The 16,106-nt window shown below is 44.4% G+C and overlaps 2 protein-coding genes across 2 annotated transcripts in view; one reads left to right on the forward strand and one right to left on the reverse strand.

Moving 5' to 3' along the window:
- Nucleotides 1-1,877: 1,877 nt before the first annotated feature.
- Nucleotides 1,878-16,106, forward strand: part of LOC307133598 (craniofacial development protein 2-like) — a 1,416,430-nt gene continuing 1,402,201 nt past the window's right edge. The window contains exons 1-2 of the mRNA XM_079828716.1: nt 1,878-2,045; nt 2,099-2,355. Coding sequence (XP_079684842.1) covers nt 2,337-2,355 — 19 coding nt within the window. The 5' untranslated portion in view covers nt 1,878-2,045; nt 2,099-2,336. The remainder of the gene's footprint in view (nt 2,046-2,098; nt 2,356-16,106) is intronic.
- Nucleotides 14,451-15,254, reverse strand: apoa4a (apolipoprotein A-IV a; the record flags this gene model as incomplete). The annotated part of the gene is made up of 2 exons (XM_079829715.1): nt 14,451-15,027; nt 15,118-15,254. The coding sequence occupies 2 exons, from the start codon at nt 15,252-15,254 to the stop codon at nt 14,451-14,453; spliced, it is 714 nt and encodes a 237-aa protein (XP_079685841.1).

Genomic DNA, 16,106 nt, shown 5'->3' on the forward strand with positions numbered 1-16,106 from the left:
AACACATCAACTTTGAGGACAAAATGTTCAATTGCTTCCTAATATATCCCCCCCACTAACAGGTGCTGTAATGAAGAGATGATCAGTGTTATTCACTTCACTGGCATAATTCACTGTTATGCCTGATCGGTGTATATAGCCGCGTTTCCACCGCAGGAACTTTCCCCAGGAACTAGGAACTTTGGGGTGGTACTCGGAGTGTTTCGACCGCAGGAACCAGGGTCTAAATGAAGTTCTGGTTAAATATTTCCCCCTCCAAATGACCCTGCTCGCGAGGTCGTACTTTTTCAAAGTTCTGGAACTTTCAGGGGTGGGACTTGGGTGCTGTACATGCTGATCGGTTGAGCTCACGCAGCATTTTATTTAAACCGGCATTTTTAGTCTTGCGAGGTTCGTTCTGCGTTCAGTAAATATCAGTCTTGCTCTTTCTGTCCGATGGCGCGCGTTGTCTCAGCAATCGCACGGTCAATGTTTGCTAGCTTTACGAGCTTTCAGAATACGCTTTAGTATCAGTGCTCGTTTCTTTTCCGCCGTTTTGTAAACCACATAACCAGCTAAGGCAGCACTGCTTGCATACCTCCACGTGTTATTGTTACAGACAGTATCGCACAAAAATGATTACTGTCTGTCGCTGACTGGAAGGAACAGCAGCGTGCAGTCACACGTCTCTGGACTAATTTGCCTAATCTTCACGGTACTTTAGACCGCAGTGGAAACTTAGACAGTAGCAGGTCTGGGCAGGGCCGGCCCTGACCAATTTGCTGCCCTAGGCAAGATTTTACTTGGTGCCCCTTGTATCAAGGTTTAGCACTACATGTTATCAGTCTAAGTTGCGGAAACACTGGTACTGTTTTATTTTTTTAATGCATTGATGTTTTTTAATTTTTATTGTTGTTGTTTTATATGATGTCCAGTCCATTCTACCCCATCATTATGTTCATGATATTATTATTATTTAATTTTTTTTAAAAGGCTTGTGATAGTTCAACTATACAAAAATAGCACCTACGCCACATTACAGCCTAAACACAAATAACAAGTACAAGCACAAACTATTGAGAACTAGCAAAAGTGTTTGTTTTCCAGTAGATGGCAGCAAACTTCCACTAATATGCACATTCATGTTTTCACCATGAATTAAACTGAGAAATGTAGATATTTAATGTCAAATTTACATAAAATTTTGCTATTTTAAATAAACCTGTATATAAATATCATTACTAATTTCCGCAAATACATTTTAAAATGTCCATATGTCCCCTTAAAACTGCACAACTGTAGAGTAAAAACATTAGGCTATTAAAAAAGTGATATTACATGCGTTTAAAAAAACAGATATGATTTTTTTATTTTTTGACAAAATACACTGTCTGTGGCCACTGGAGAACCCAAAACAGCTGCTTGCATATAGTTTAAGGTAAAACTGGAATTAATTAGCGTACATTAGTATTTTACTACTATGCAATTAAATAAACTGTTCATTCATTACATCACTTTACCTCTGTCTTTACACTGCAAAAAATGCTCTTCTTCTTTAGTAAATTTTTCTTGTGTCCAGTCCAAACATCAAAAAATTCTTAAATCAAGATGTATTTACTAGTAAAATGACATTAGATAAAATTTTTCCTTGTTTTCTGGGGGGAAAATTAAGTGAGTTTTAGCTTAAAACTAGCACAATTATCTGCTAAATGGGGTGAGAAAAATGATATAATTTCTGTTTGGGACAGAAACATGAAACATGAAAGATTTTAATCAGAAAAAAGATTATTTTTCTCACCCCATTGGCAGATAATTTAGCTTGTTTTAAGCATAAACTCACTTAAGAAAAAATACAATTTTACTTATCTAGTAAATGCATCTTGGTTTAAGAATGTTTAGATATTTAGACTAGAAACAAGACAAAAATACGAAAAAGAAGAGCATTTTTGCAGTGTTTCCCTTATCTTGCCTGCATCAGAGGGCTTCTGTTTTTTATGACACTACAATTCGGCCATCCGTCATAAATTATCAGGCAACTTTCACCGTGTCTACACCTGGAGCGAGCGGCCAACACCCTTAAAAATGAAAGCAATCCTGTCTACATTAGATGCGGCGAGAGGCGACGCGACACAACAAATTCCCAACGTTAAACTGATCACGCGTTATATTTCTGACGCACTTCAGTAGCTCGGCGGGGGAGATCGATGAGGCGGACCGGGAAGATGCGGGGGACTTAGTTACGTTTTTTTGCGCTTTATTTGGTAATATTTAAAATGAATGTGAATAAAATAGTATCAGTAATACATTTTGGCGCCCCTATGGATGAGTGGCGCCCCTAGCATTTGCCTATTTCGCCTATGCCACGGGCCGGCCCTGGTCTGGGGGAAAAAAAGTTCCTGGTACAAATTGTTCCGGGTAATTTTGGTGGAAATGGGGCTTATGCACGGCCTAGTGGCCAATCTTGACTGATTTCGCATTCCACCAGTAAAAGCAGAGTGTGAAGATTGAATTAGCCGAGCGCAGCTGTACATCAAGGCCCGGTTTCACAGACAGGGCTTAGATTAAGCCATGATTAGGCCTTAGTTCAATTAGGACATAACATTTTTTATAAACGTGCCTTAGAATTACTGGTGTGCATCTTGAGACAAAACAATGGCACTGACTTATTTTAAGAAATATCAGTGAAAGTTATTTTCAGTTAACCCTTATGTTGTGTTCGGGCCATTTTGACTCAAAGAGAATTTTCTTTTACCCAAATATACTGGGTAATGTTATTGCATTGGACTGAAACTTACTGACTTTGTTCACACAGAATATAATAACTTTTAACATTTTATTATTTTTATTATGGTCCCTTTTTTGTGTTTTTCACCTTGTTACACTTGTGGTGTTATCAGTCAAAAATGACCGGCCTACAAAAAATAGCTTATAAATTACTCATTATGCAATATTATCACCAAATATTGGATTCAATCTTTTTATCAACTTGTTTTCTTTCAATTAGGAGTGGTTTTGTGTTTATTTTTTGAACTGATTAATCATAGGCCTCATTGATCTCTGCAGAGATTGTGTCAACTAGAGTCTCCTCTGAGAAGGCCTCATCGACACGACATCCAGCGGCTCTGATCTTCAACAAACCCATCTCACATAAGATGACTCTGATCTTCAACCAGATGAAACTAGAAACAAATATTCTGAATATTCCGATCTAATATGACTTCTGACTTGTAATGTTGCCTGATTCATAATCATACACTGTTTGTTCGTTGGCCAGAGGAGAACTGGCACCCCGACTGAGCCTGGTGTAGTGGACAGCACATTCCAGGGCCCAGTTTATGGCCGGGCCCCTTTCTGCCCTTAACAGTGGACAAAGGTTTGCTACATTTTGATTGGATCTTGGTGGACTAACACAAACAAACTGTCCAGCATCATCAGATAAAGATGCTAGGATAACAGCCAGACACCTCTTGGAGGGCAAGAAGAAGACTTCTGGTACCAAGCCCAGGAAGGACAGGACTTCTCATTGGTCCACAAGCAGTTTGTACCCTTCACCCACCTAGAGACCTAATCCCTAATGTCCTGGTCTGTGACTGCCATAAAAATTCCACAGGACCTTAGCAGTAGTGAGGGAAAGAAAGACCACAATGATCCATCCAAATCCATTCATAATTAGGTTTTGAAACCTTAAGACTGATGTAAACTACACACATCCATTTCATACTTATTCAGAGAAATAAGTATTCTCAGTGACAGCTATTTTTAATCATACACCGAATCAGCTGATAATGAACAAATGAATGAACAGTTCAATCTTTTTCCATCATGTTTGGTGTGTATTTGTTTAGAATATTGCCAAGGGTGTTCTGATGGTGGTTTGGAAAGTGAGAAATGCCTTGGTAAACTTTAAAGACACATTAAAGACTTCTAGCTGTGCACAGTACGCAAATGAGTTCCACAGAGGAAAGAAGGGTGGGGCCACACTGTGTGCCACCTCTGATGCCAGCAGCCAATCGCAACACTGGAATGGAAAAGCACCAAATTGCAAACTCCTCCTATTCAGAAAAGGATAAAGGTACCCTTTCAATATACACTTCTTGTTCTGAGTTTCTCCTTGAGAGAGACAACCAGTTCACCAAATTGCAATCTCCTCCTATTCAGAAAAGGATAAAGGTACCCTTTCAATATATACTTCTTGTTCTGAGTTTCTCCTTGAGAGAGACAAACAGTTCACCAAGTTCTGAGTCTGTCCAGCAAGGATGAGACTGTGACAGATCAACCAAGTTCTGAGCCTCTGGTTAATCCAGGGAGACAACAAAAGATCTGAGGATCTGAGTCTACATCTTGTGAGGCAGCAACAGATACGACCATGTTCTGAGCCTCCAGCCTGTGAGGAAAGAGACATTAACAAACACTACGTTCAAAGTTTTAGTCCAGCGAGACAACTACAGCACGTCCCAAGTCTTCATGCCAGAGAGACAAAAGCGGATTGACCAAGTCCTGAGTGTCTGGCCCAGAGAGGCAGAAGACATTTGCAACAAGGTTAAGATCAGGCCAGCAAACCTTCACTTCGAGGTGCCTTCGTCTGCGTGTTCCAGATTAAGGACTGTGGTGAGGTGGGCGTGGTTTTCGCGAGGTCTGCGGGCGGAGAGAAGGAAAGGATCCGAGCGGTGAGTAAGCGGCTTGAGCGCTGATTAAAAACACCTGTCTTTGATTACAGTAATTGGCGTGGAGAGAGCTATAAAGCCACTGCGAGAGAGAGATGGAGAGAGAGAGGGACTGGGACACCACTGCTGCTATCTGCCTGACCTGTGCCAAGAAATATTGTCTGCTGGAGAAAGTGGTTAAAAGCTGCTATAATTTGAGAGCTGTTTGCGCCCGCGAGCGCTGTTATTTTGAGTTGTATTATAAATAAAGAGCACGTGTCCCAGTCACGCCGACCCCTGTCTTCTTCCTTCCTTACCCTACGTCGAACCTTCATCACACTGGTGCCGAAAACCCGGGAGGGAAGAAGAACGCCGCCGCCATGCAATCTCCGTCAGGAACGCCGTTTGCGGACATCATCCACTCGCTGGCAGGTCTTCATCAAGAGCAACATGAACAAATGCTGGCCATGAGGGAGGAGCAGGGCAAGAAGTTCGAGCTGCTCCTCCAGGCTCAGCAGGAGGACCGCCAGCTGTTCCGGAGCTGGATAGACCGGGAGGATAAGGCCACTCCCCACTCATCATCTGACCCGGCGGCTTCCGTCCCCCTCTTGAAGATGGGTCCCCAGGACGACCCTGAGGCGTTCCTGGACCTCTTTGAGAAGTCCGCCGAGCTCCGGGGGTGGCCCACCGTGGACTGGCCAATGCGGCTACTTCCGTTGCTGTCCGGAGACGCACAAGTAGCCGCCCACCAACTGCCAGTCCAGAACCTCCTGGTCTATCAGGACCTGAAGAGGGCCATTCTACAGCGGGTCGGCCGGTCCCCGGAACAGCACCGTCAGAGGTTCAGGACCATGAGCCTCGATGAGTCCGGCCGACCCTTCGTCTTCGCCCAACAGCTCCGGGACTCCTGCCGCAAATGGCTGATGGCCGGGGGGAGTGACGTCGAGGATGTAATCGATCGCGTGGTACTGGAGCAGTTCGTCGGCAAGCTACCCAAGACGACTGCGCAGTGGGTCCAGTGCCACCGCCCGACGTCGCTGGACCAGGCCATCCAACTGGCGGAGGACCAAATGGTGGCGTGCCCTGGGGTCGGCGAACCCCTACCATCTGCCTCTCTCTCTCTCCCTTTTGTCTCCTCCTCTGTTCCTGCTCCTGTCCCTCTACCCAGGTCACGAGGGGCCCCCGCCCCGAAACTGGCGCCCAGGTGGAGGACGGGATCCCCAGCCGAGCCTCCGGTGACGTCACGGGCTCCGCCTAAAGGGCTGGGGATTCCCACCGGCTCTTTCGCGGCTACCTCTTCCCCTCCGCTCTCTCCACGCCAATTGCGCGAGCCGCTTCCTGCCACCAGGGTAGCGGTGAGGTCTGGGCTGGCTTGTTGGCGCTGTGGGGACCATGGACACTTTGTGGATCGCTGTCCAGTCATGGAGGTCGGGACGCTGATCCGGGTCCCCGATGAGCCGCAAGCCGCCCCCGGTCAGGCCGGCCTGTACCAAATACCAGTGAGTATTAAGGGGGGTACGTATCATGCTCTGGTGGATTCAGGTTGCAACCAGACCTCCATCCACCAGAGTCTGATTCAACCCCGGGCTTTGGTTAATAGCCGCGTGGTTAAGGTGCGGTGTGTGCACGGGGGAAGTGGTGAATTATCCGCTGCTGCCGGTTCAGATTCATTTTAGGGGACAAAAGCATAGTGTTGAGGTTGCAGTTAACCCGCACCTCCGGCACCCGATTATCTTGGGGACGAATTGGCCGGCATTTAATAAACTGATGGGTTGTTTATGCTCGGGTGCCTCTTGGGGAAAGAGAGACCGAGGAAGGACCGCGGTGGTTCAGCTCGGGGAAGCTCAGCCGGGACCTCGGGAACCTGATTCAGGGGAAATGAGCGCTCTGCAGAGAAATATTCTCTCTGAGCGCGATGACTTTCCCCTGGAACAGTCCCGCGATGAAACGCTCAAACATGCGTTCGAACAGGTCCGCTCCATCGACGGCCGACTTCTCCGACCTGACCAGCCGCTCTCCTACCCCTATTTTACGGTCATCAAAGATAGGTTGTATCGGGTAACCCAAGATGCCCAGTCGAAACAAGATACAACCCAGTTGTTAGTTCCAAGGAGCCGTCGGGAAATGCTTTTCCAGGCGGCTCATTCTAACCCAATGGCCGGACATTTAGGTCAGACAGCGACACTAAACCGTCTCATGGCCCGCTTCTTTTGGCCGGGCATTCACGAGAACGTGCGCAGGTGGTGTGCCGCGTGTCGTGAATGTCAGTTGGTGAATCCTCCGGCCACCCCAAAAGCACCATTGTGCTCCCTTCCTCTAATGCAGGTCCCCTTCGAAAGAATTGGTATGGACCTCATCGGGCCATTAGAACGGTCTGCACGTGGGCACCGCTTTGCGTTGGTTCTTGTGGATTACGCAACACGGTACCCTGAAGCAGTGCTATTGCGTAATATTTCCGCTAAGAGCGTCGCAGCGGCACTGTTTCAGTTAATCTCCCGAGTGGGAATCCCGAAAGAGATTCTCACTGATCAGGGCACGGCATTTATGTCACGTACAATTCGCGAACTATACGAGTTACTGGGCATTAAATCGATCCGCACGAGCGTCTATCACCCACAAACAGACGGTCTGGTGGAACGATTTAATCGCACGTTGAAAACCATGATTCGGAAGTTTGTGCGGGAAGATGCCAAAAATTGGGACAGGTGGCTAGAACCTCTGTTGTTTGCCATACGGGAGGTCCCCCAAGCCTCCACGGGGTTTTCCCCCTTTGAGCTCCTCTATGGACGCCAGCCCCTCGGGGTTTTAGACGTCCTTAGGGAGACTTGGGAGGACGGACCTTCGGATAGCAAAAACGAAATTCAGTATGTCCTGGACCTGAGAACAAAACTCCACACTTTGTGGCGGCTGTCAATGGAGAATTTGTTGCAGGCTCAGGACAGACAACGTACGCAATACAATAGGCACAGGGAGATAAAGAACTTGTATTGCTTCCCACATCTAACTCTAAATTGCTCGCCAAGTGGCAAGGGCCCTTTGAGGTCACACGGCGAGTTGGCGATCTCAATTATGAGGTTCTTCGTACGGATAGGGGCGGGGCACGTCAGATTTATCACCTCAACCTTCTAAAAAAATGGTCTGAGGCAGAGTCGGTGTTGCTGGCGACGGTAGTGAGCGGGGAGGTGGATCTCGGACCGGAGGCACTCCCAAAGCCCAAATCCGCTGCCCTGGCCCTTGGTGGAGATCACCTCTCACCCTCGCAGCTCACCGACTTGAAAAGGTTGCAGACAGATTTTGCCAACGTGTTCTCGCCCCTTCCCGGTCGAACGAATCTCATCCATCACCACGTTGAGACGGAACCGGGTGTGGTCGTTCGTAGCCACCCGTATCGCTTGCCCGAACACAAAAAAAAGATAGTTCAGAGCGAATTGGAGGCAATGTTAGATATGGGGGTAATAGAAGAGTCCAACAGTGACTGGGCGAGCCCGATCGTTTTGGTTCCAAAGCCTGACGGCTCCGTTCGTTTCTGCGTGGATTATAGAAAAGTCAATGCGGTGTCTAAATTCGACGCTTATCCAATGCTCAGGGTTGACGAGTTGCTGGACCGGCTTGGTGCTGCTCGGTTTTATTCGACACTGGACTTAACTAAGGGATACTGGCAGATCCCCTTATCTCCTTTGTCCAAAGAAAAGACAGCTTTCACCACGCCGTTCGGGTTACACCAATTTGTCACCCTTCCTTTCGGCTTGTTCGGGGCTCCAGCGACCTTTCAGCGTCTGATGGACAGAATTCTCCGGCCGCACGCTGCATATGCCGCTGCCTATCTGGATGATATTATCATCTACAGCGGGGATTGGCAGCGTCATATGCAGCATTTGCGGGCTGTCCTGAAGTCGCTGAGGAGGGCTGGGCTCACGGCCAACCCAAAGAAGTGTGCGATTGGGCGGGTGGAAGTAAGGTATCTGGGCTTCCACTTGGGTCACGGGCAGGTGCGTCCCCAAATTGATAAGACGGCAGCGATTGCGACCTGTCCCAGACCCAAGACCAAAAAGGAAGTTAGACAGTTCCTGGGGCTGGCGGGATATTACAGAAGGTTTGTGCCTAATTATTCGGACCTCGCCAGTCCGCTGACTGATCTAACGAAAAAGGAAGTGCCAGATACGGTTCAGTGGACGGAGCAGTGCCAGCAGGCTTTCACCAAGATAAAGGCTGCTTTGTGTGGCGGACCGCTATTAACGGCTCCTGACTTTTCTCTCCCTTTTGTCCTGCAGACTGACGCATCGGACCGAGGGCTGGGCGCTGTCCTGTCTCAGGAGGTGGAGGGTGAAGAACGGCCGGTGCTGTACATCAGTCGTAAGCTCTCTAAGAGAGAGACGATGTACAGCACCATAGAAAAGGAGTGTCTTGCCATCAAGTGGGCCGTTCTTACTCTCCGCTATTACCTCCTGGGATGGGATTTCACCCTCTGTTCGGACCACGCCCCCTTGCAGTGGCTCCATCGCATGAAAGATACCAACGCGCGGATCACCCGGTGGTATCTGGCTCTTCAGCCCTTTAAGTTTCAGGTGGTCCACAGGCCGGGTGCTCAGATGGTTGTGGCCGACTTCCTCTCCAGGAATGGGGGGGGGGGGGGGGGTGGGGGGGGCTGCAGGCCGGATGGCTCCCCGGCCTGAGTCGTGCGGTGGGGGTATGTGGTGAGGTGGGCGTGGTTTTCGCGAGGTCTGCGGGCGGAGAGAAGGAAAGGATCCGAGCGGTGAGTAAGCGGCTTGAGCGCTGATTAAAAACACCTGTCTTTGATTACAGTAATTGGCGTGGAGAGAGCTATAAAGCCACTGCGAGAGAGAGATGGAGAGAGAGAGGGACTGGGACACCACTGCTGCTATCTGCCTGACCTGTGCCAAGAAATATTGTCTGCTGGAGAAAGTGGTTAAAAGCTGCTATAATTTGAGAGCTGTTTGCGCCCGCGAGCGCTGTTATTTTGAGTTGTATTTTAAATAAAGAGCACGTGTCCCAGTCACGCCGACCCCTGTCTTCTTCCTTCCTTACCCTACGTCGAACCTTCATCACAAGGACCTTCTGCACCTACTTCAGGGCCTCATCTACGTGTTCCAGATTTTAGGACCCTTTGGTGCTCCAGGAAATCAGCATCCCACAGATCTTCGTGTTTAAGGCTGTTGAAACGGATTCCAGCTCCTTTCCCCACTGCAATGTCACCCAGCACAACCAGTGGAAGAAGTCACCTCCATCGGACTGCTTACTCAACCACGTGGAAATATCACTTAATCAAACCTCGTTCCAGAGACCTTGGCATTGTTGTATATTATCAATAATAATAATAATACATTTTATTTGTAACGAAATTTACATTAAACAAAATCTCAAAGTGCTACAGATTTAAAACAATAAAAAAGAAATAAAAAAGAAATAAATAAGAATAAATAAAACTGAAAAATTAAAGTAACAAATCAATCAAAAGCTCTGCTAAAAAGGTGGGTTTTAAGACCACATTTAAACGCATCTACAGTCTGTGGGATCCGCAAGTGGTCAGGGAGAGCATTCCACAGACTGGGGGCAGCTGAGCAGAAGGCCCGAAGGTACGAAGTTTGGTCGTGGGAGTTTTGAGAAGATGCGCTGAAACAGAAGGAAGATTACGTGTGGATGTTTGTGTGGTGAGGAGTTCCTTGAGATAGGTGGGTGCGTCACCATGGATGCACTGATGAGTAAGGAGGGAGATCTTATATTCAATCCTGAGCGAGACAGGAAGCCAGTGGAGTGATTTGAGAATGGGGTTGATATGGTCGTATTTGTGCACCCTCATCAGGATCCTAGCAGCGCTGTTCTGAATTTACTGCAGCTTCTGGAGATTTTTGCCTGGGATCCCGATAAGGAGCGCATTGCAGTAGTCCAGCCTTGAGGAGACAAGAGGTGTGGACAAGCTTCTCCGCATCTGCCAGTGTTAGTATGGGATGAAGTTTGGCAATGTTTCTGAGGTGGAAGAAGGAGGTCTTACACAGATGTTTGATGTGAGCTTCAAAAGTTGCGATTCCATTCTGACCTCCAGGTTGGTGACTGATGTGGAAAGTGGAATATCCTGATCAGAGAAAGCAATGCTGGTGATAACGGAATTCCGGACCTGAAGTGGTGTGCCGACTAGGATTGCTTCAGTCTTGGAGCTAATTAAAGGCGGTCGTTAATAATTGAACTTTTAGAAGGGATTTAAAGCTGGAAATGGTCTGAGCGGATTGAATACAAAAAGGCAAAGAATTCCAAAGTATGGGGGCGGCAACTGCAAAGGCACGATCCCCCCAGAGTTTTAATCTGTATCTGGGAACCACTGCTCAGAAGATCTCAGGGGCCTCACAACGGAGTGCCGGTTCACTAATGTCTCTTTGGTGCTAAACCGTTCAAAGACTTGAAAACAAACAATAAAAGTTTAAATTCGATCCTGCAACGGATCGGCAGCTATTTGAGAGAGAATAAAACCGGAGTAATGTGATCATGCCTTTGAGTGCCTGTCAACAATCTCGCAGCCGCATTTTGAACTGACTGTAAGTGCGCTATAGCTTTCTGCCTAACTCCCCAGTATTACAGTAGTCCAGACGTGAAAAAAAAATACAAGCATGAATAACTGTCTCCAAATTTCTGAAAGAAAGCAAAGGCTTCAGCTTCGCTAAAAGTCTCAGATTAAAAAAGGATGATTTGACCACAGAATTAATTTGCTTGTCAAATTTAAATTCAGAGTTAAACAATACCCCTAGGTTTTTCCACCACTACTTTTTCACAATCAGCCCACGATCCAAGAGCAGAGTGTTTAGTGGTGTGATTTCCAATTGGACCGCAGAGTAAAATCTCTGTTTTATTTAAAAGAAATGATAATTTTAAGAAATGTTGCACCATCCAGCCCTTAATGTCACTAAGGCAGTCTAAAAGCGTGCTCATAGCCGATTCATTTTCCTTTTGAAATGGCAGATAAATCTGCGTATCATCGGCATAACAATTAAATGAAACACCATGTTTCATAAATATGTGAATAATTTAGCAAATAGGAAATAAAATCAGAAAAAGTGAAGCACCAAATATTAGATTCATCTTTTTGTCTACTAGTTTTGGCCTCATATATAAAATGTGTGTACGCACAGATTTGATCTTAGATTGTGCATATGCTAAAATCCATGTCACGCCTTTGACGTGGAAAAATACTTAGCAACACATCAGGGTCTGAACAGATGTACACACTTTTCGGAGAACTGTAGGTATTTGGAAATCTAAGCAACTCTTGCCCGCTCGCCGTTCCAAAGTAAAGAATTTAGTAGGGGTGTAACGATTCGTTTTAACAACGATTCGATTCGTATCACGATTTGAGGTTGTCGATACGATTCAAGGACGATTTTGGTTCATTTAGAACGATACGATCCGAAACGATTCAGTGACCTGAAATCGATTCAGTAACTTTTTAGCCAAAAATTGTGTGACTGAAATAAATATCTGGATACTGGTCAGTGCAGGTGAAGTTTCCTAGATTCCTGTTGTTTCTTGTAAGGGAATCAGGTATCAATTAATTATGGATATAAACAAGTAAACAACAATTAATGGCAAATGCATTCAAATTTTATTTGAATAAAGTGCAACCAACAGTTTAGGTTGAATTAACAGGAAGTTAACCTTTTCTGCTCTCATTTTCAATATTCAATACATTTTCAATAAAAGCACAGTAAGTGCAACCAACATTTCAACAGTAGGTTAACCTGCTACTTCTGCTTTTGTTATCCAACATAATAATATTACAATATTAATATCAAAAATAAAGTGCAACTAACTTCTCTTCAGGTTTAATTAATAGTAGGTTTACCTGTTACTTTTGCTGTTGTTTTTCAACATTAAAATAATACAAATACAATATTAATATCAAAAATAAAGTGCAACCAACATTTCTTCAGTTTGAATAAACTGGCTGAACCTGCTACTACTCTCAGTTTAATAAACAAACAATATTTAACAAAAGATAAAATGTAACCAACTACTCTTCAATGACTCTACAGATTTCTTTTTCAAAAATATCAACATGATCTGACCGCAGAACACTTCTCTGTGCGTTCACTATGTCGCCAGCAGTACTAAAACTCGCTCTACTGGCACACTGGTCCCAGGAATGCACAGGTAACATTTAGCAAGGGTTGAAAGTACAGGTAACACGTTACTAACTTAGCTCTTTCTCCTGGTGGCTTGATAATTTCTCTCTCATTGGCTTTTCCTCTGCCATACGCCATGCTATGTTTTGTTTTCTTAGCGCTGCTGCTGGTGCGTGCGTTGCGATGATGTCACAGATAGGCAGACTGAATCGAGTAACGTTTAACGCCTTTATCATTAAAAGTGCTAAGAAAAAACATCAATTTAAAGTCTGACGTGCTTAAATCCAATGCGTTATTTCCGATGATCAATACAATCGATTGATTACCTTTTAAAACGATGTTAGATCGATATATGTCGTCCGGAAGGCCAACTTGCCGAGCACAGATCGATGTAGTTAGATCGTAGGAAAATAAATCGATACATCGATGTAGTATGAATCGTTACACCCCTAGAATTTAGACGTTGACTGCTGCTCTTATATATGTTAATTACATTATTTAAGTGCCGCTTACAACGCAGAGATCGGAAACCATTCAGCTGTTCATAAGTTCAAGATCATTTGCGATTGAAACATTTCTGGAAGAGAGGTGTACACACATTTTTTGTGATTATACATTCTCTAAATCACATGTACGCACATCGTAAGATCAAATGTAGGATGGATTCTACGTTGTCAGTTTGGCCTAGCATCCTTATCCTTATCTGATGGTGTTGGACATTTGTTTGTGCTAGTCCACCAAGATTCAATCACAATGTAGCAAACCTTTCTCCACTGTTGCAGTCAGAGAGGGGGCCCGCCATAAAACTGGGCCCTGGAATGTACTGTTCATTACGCTATTTACAAAGTCGGCAAGTGCATGATGATGAATTTTAAAATCTGTTTTGATTTTTAAATTGATATGTATTCCAGCCTTAAGTAATCACACTAATGGTGAAACAAAAGTTCTGAAGCCACACACACATTATTGAATATGGACCACAGCATTAGAAATTAGAGATCCTCCTTGGGATTGTGTTAAGATTAAAACCTACTGGAAAGTTAGCTGTGTGTGTGTGTTCACTACTCACTGCTCCTAATGTGTGTGCACTAACTTGAATGGGTTAAATGCAGAGGACAAATGGGTTGCCATATTTGGCCTTTACTTCACTTCAAGATTATTGGAAAGACTTTTGCATTGTCTCCAAATCTCTTGATGTGTAATAAATCGTCAACTTCACAGATACCTTCAGTCAAAATGTGGATGAGTCAAGCCACTACACTTTTGCCATTAGAAAAAAGTCACTTATGAGCCCTACATCAAAGGTGTTGATGCTATCTCTATCTTTTGGCATAATGGGTCTTCTCTTTGGAACTTTCTTGAAGCCCACAGGCTGCTATGTCCCAATAACCACTGTATGTATTTTGTTATAAAAAAAATGTCTTCTCTTATCTTTCTTCCTTCTTTTTCATGCCTTGTTTTGTGTGTTTATAGTAGCTAATGAATGGCTGTACATGCTGCCATGAGATGTTATTGTAAAATATCTTACAAATGTGGATATCAAACATAGTGTTTACATGATTTTATTTAGCAATTTTTTTTGAAAAACATACATGAGCAACAAAGAAATATATTAGGTGAAACCCTCATGGTAACAGAAGCACCCTTTTGCATTTAAGGTCTCCATAAAGTCATTTTGCATAAGGTCTCCATAAAGTCTCTAAGATCTTTCAAGACTGCTGATCTTGTCAAAAGACTCCCAGAGAGCTGTTAACTGGGCCTTCAGGTCCTGGGCATATGGATCCAGTTTTCTCAGCTCCTCTGAAAAGGGAGCAAGATTCTTCTGAAGCTCCTGACTTCCCTGGGCCAGCTGACTCTGAAAGCTTTGGGCTAATGGAGTCATGCTCATCTGAAACTCTGAAAGGTGTTGGTCCAGCTTCTGCTTCAGCTCCTCGGTTTGGGGACCCATTTCCATGAAACTTCTCTCCAGTTTTGCCTTCAGCTCCTCGGCCCCCTGAACCAGAGTAGATTTCAGGGCTTCAGAATTCAGGGTCTCTGCATACGAGGCCACATCCTTCTTCAGCCGCTCAACCTGCTCCTCAATATCAGCTCTGATCTCCTCAGCATAAGGCTTGAGCTGGGACTGCACAGATGTCATTTCCTGTTCCAGGCGCACTTTCAACTGATCCGCCTCCTGGGAAAGTTTGGCCAGCAGATTTTGTGTCAGTTGAGTTGCTTGACCTTGAATGGCCAGGGTGTATCCGTTGATGGCATCAGCACTTTTAGACATCCTGTTACTGTGGAGAAACAAATGGATGTTCGTGTTCTTCAAAGTTTTATGATTTGTTTTATAGCCAGTTTATCAGTTCATCATCTAATTTACTTACTTGATTTCTTGACCCAGTTCTGAGTTTCTAATCATCTGCAGTGTGTCCTCAGCTGTGAGAGTTGCCTGAGACACGTAATTCCAAAATGCATTTTTCACCAGATCCATACTGCGCTCTGGTTGGTCCTGCCATACCATATTGGCATGACAACCTAATGGATTCACCATAATTAATTAAGAAATGTATGTAAATAATGATTTTGACCAGTTATGAAAGGAAAATAAAACATAGTTTTTAAGAAGTTAATAAAATTCTGTGAATGCTTACCAGAGAAAGCTGCAATAACAAACACTACAAGGATTTTCATGATTAGCTGCTAGCTCTAGAAGAAAAAAAGAAATCCTTTTGTCAGACAAGACCACTATGACTAGTTTGCACTTAACTTAAAAGGACATAAGCCATTTTAATTTCCTTACCTTTCTCTTGTCCTCTTCTGTGTGTAAGTGTCGAGAAGGTATCAGCACTGTATATAAATGGATTGCGGCGCTCTGATAAAGGCTGTAAAGTCCAGAAGGTAGTGCCCTGCTGTCAGTTGTACATGCCATGTCACTCATTCCACATCATGAAATCAACTGAACTGAACCAAACTCAGATCTGTGACTTGGACTCTGATGCAAGTACTGTATAACAAATATATCGGTAACACTTTAGTATGGTGAACAATTCTCACTTTTAACTAGGTGCTTATTTGCTATTTATTAGTATTTATAAAGCACATATTAATGCTTTATATTCTACACCCCTTAATCCTACATTTAAACGATACAACAACTATCTTACTAACCATTAATAAGCAGTAAATTAGGAGTTTATTGAGGCAAAAGTCATAGATAATAGTGAATGTGCCCTTCATAGATGACATTTAAATTCAGTTCACTTTACTTTAAACATATCTAATTTTGTCACAACCTAATTTAATTGTGTTCAATCAACCTAATATATTTAAAACTTAAGTTTACTCAAATCATTTGTGTTAAAACTACATGAAT

This window comes from Gobio gobio (assembly GCF_949357685.1).
Source record: "Gobio gobio genome assembly, chromosome: 11".
Classification (NCBI taxonomy): Eukaryota; Metazoa; Chordata; class Actinopteri; order Cypriniformes; family Gobionidae; genus Gobio; species Gobio gobio.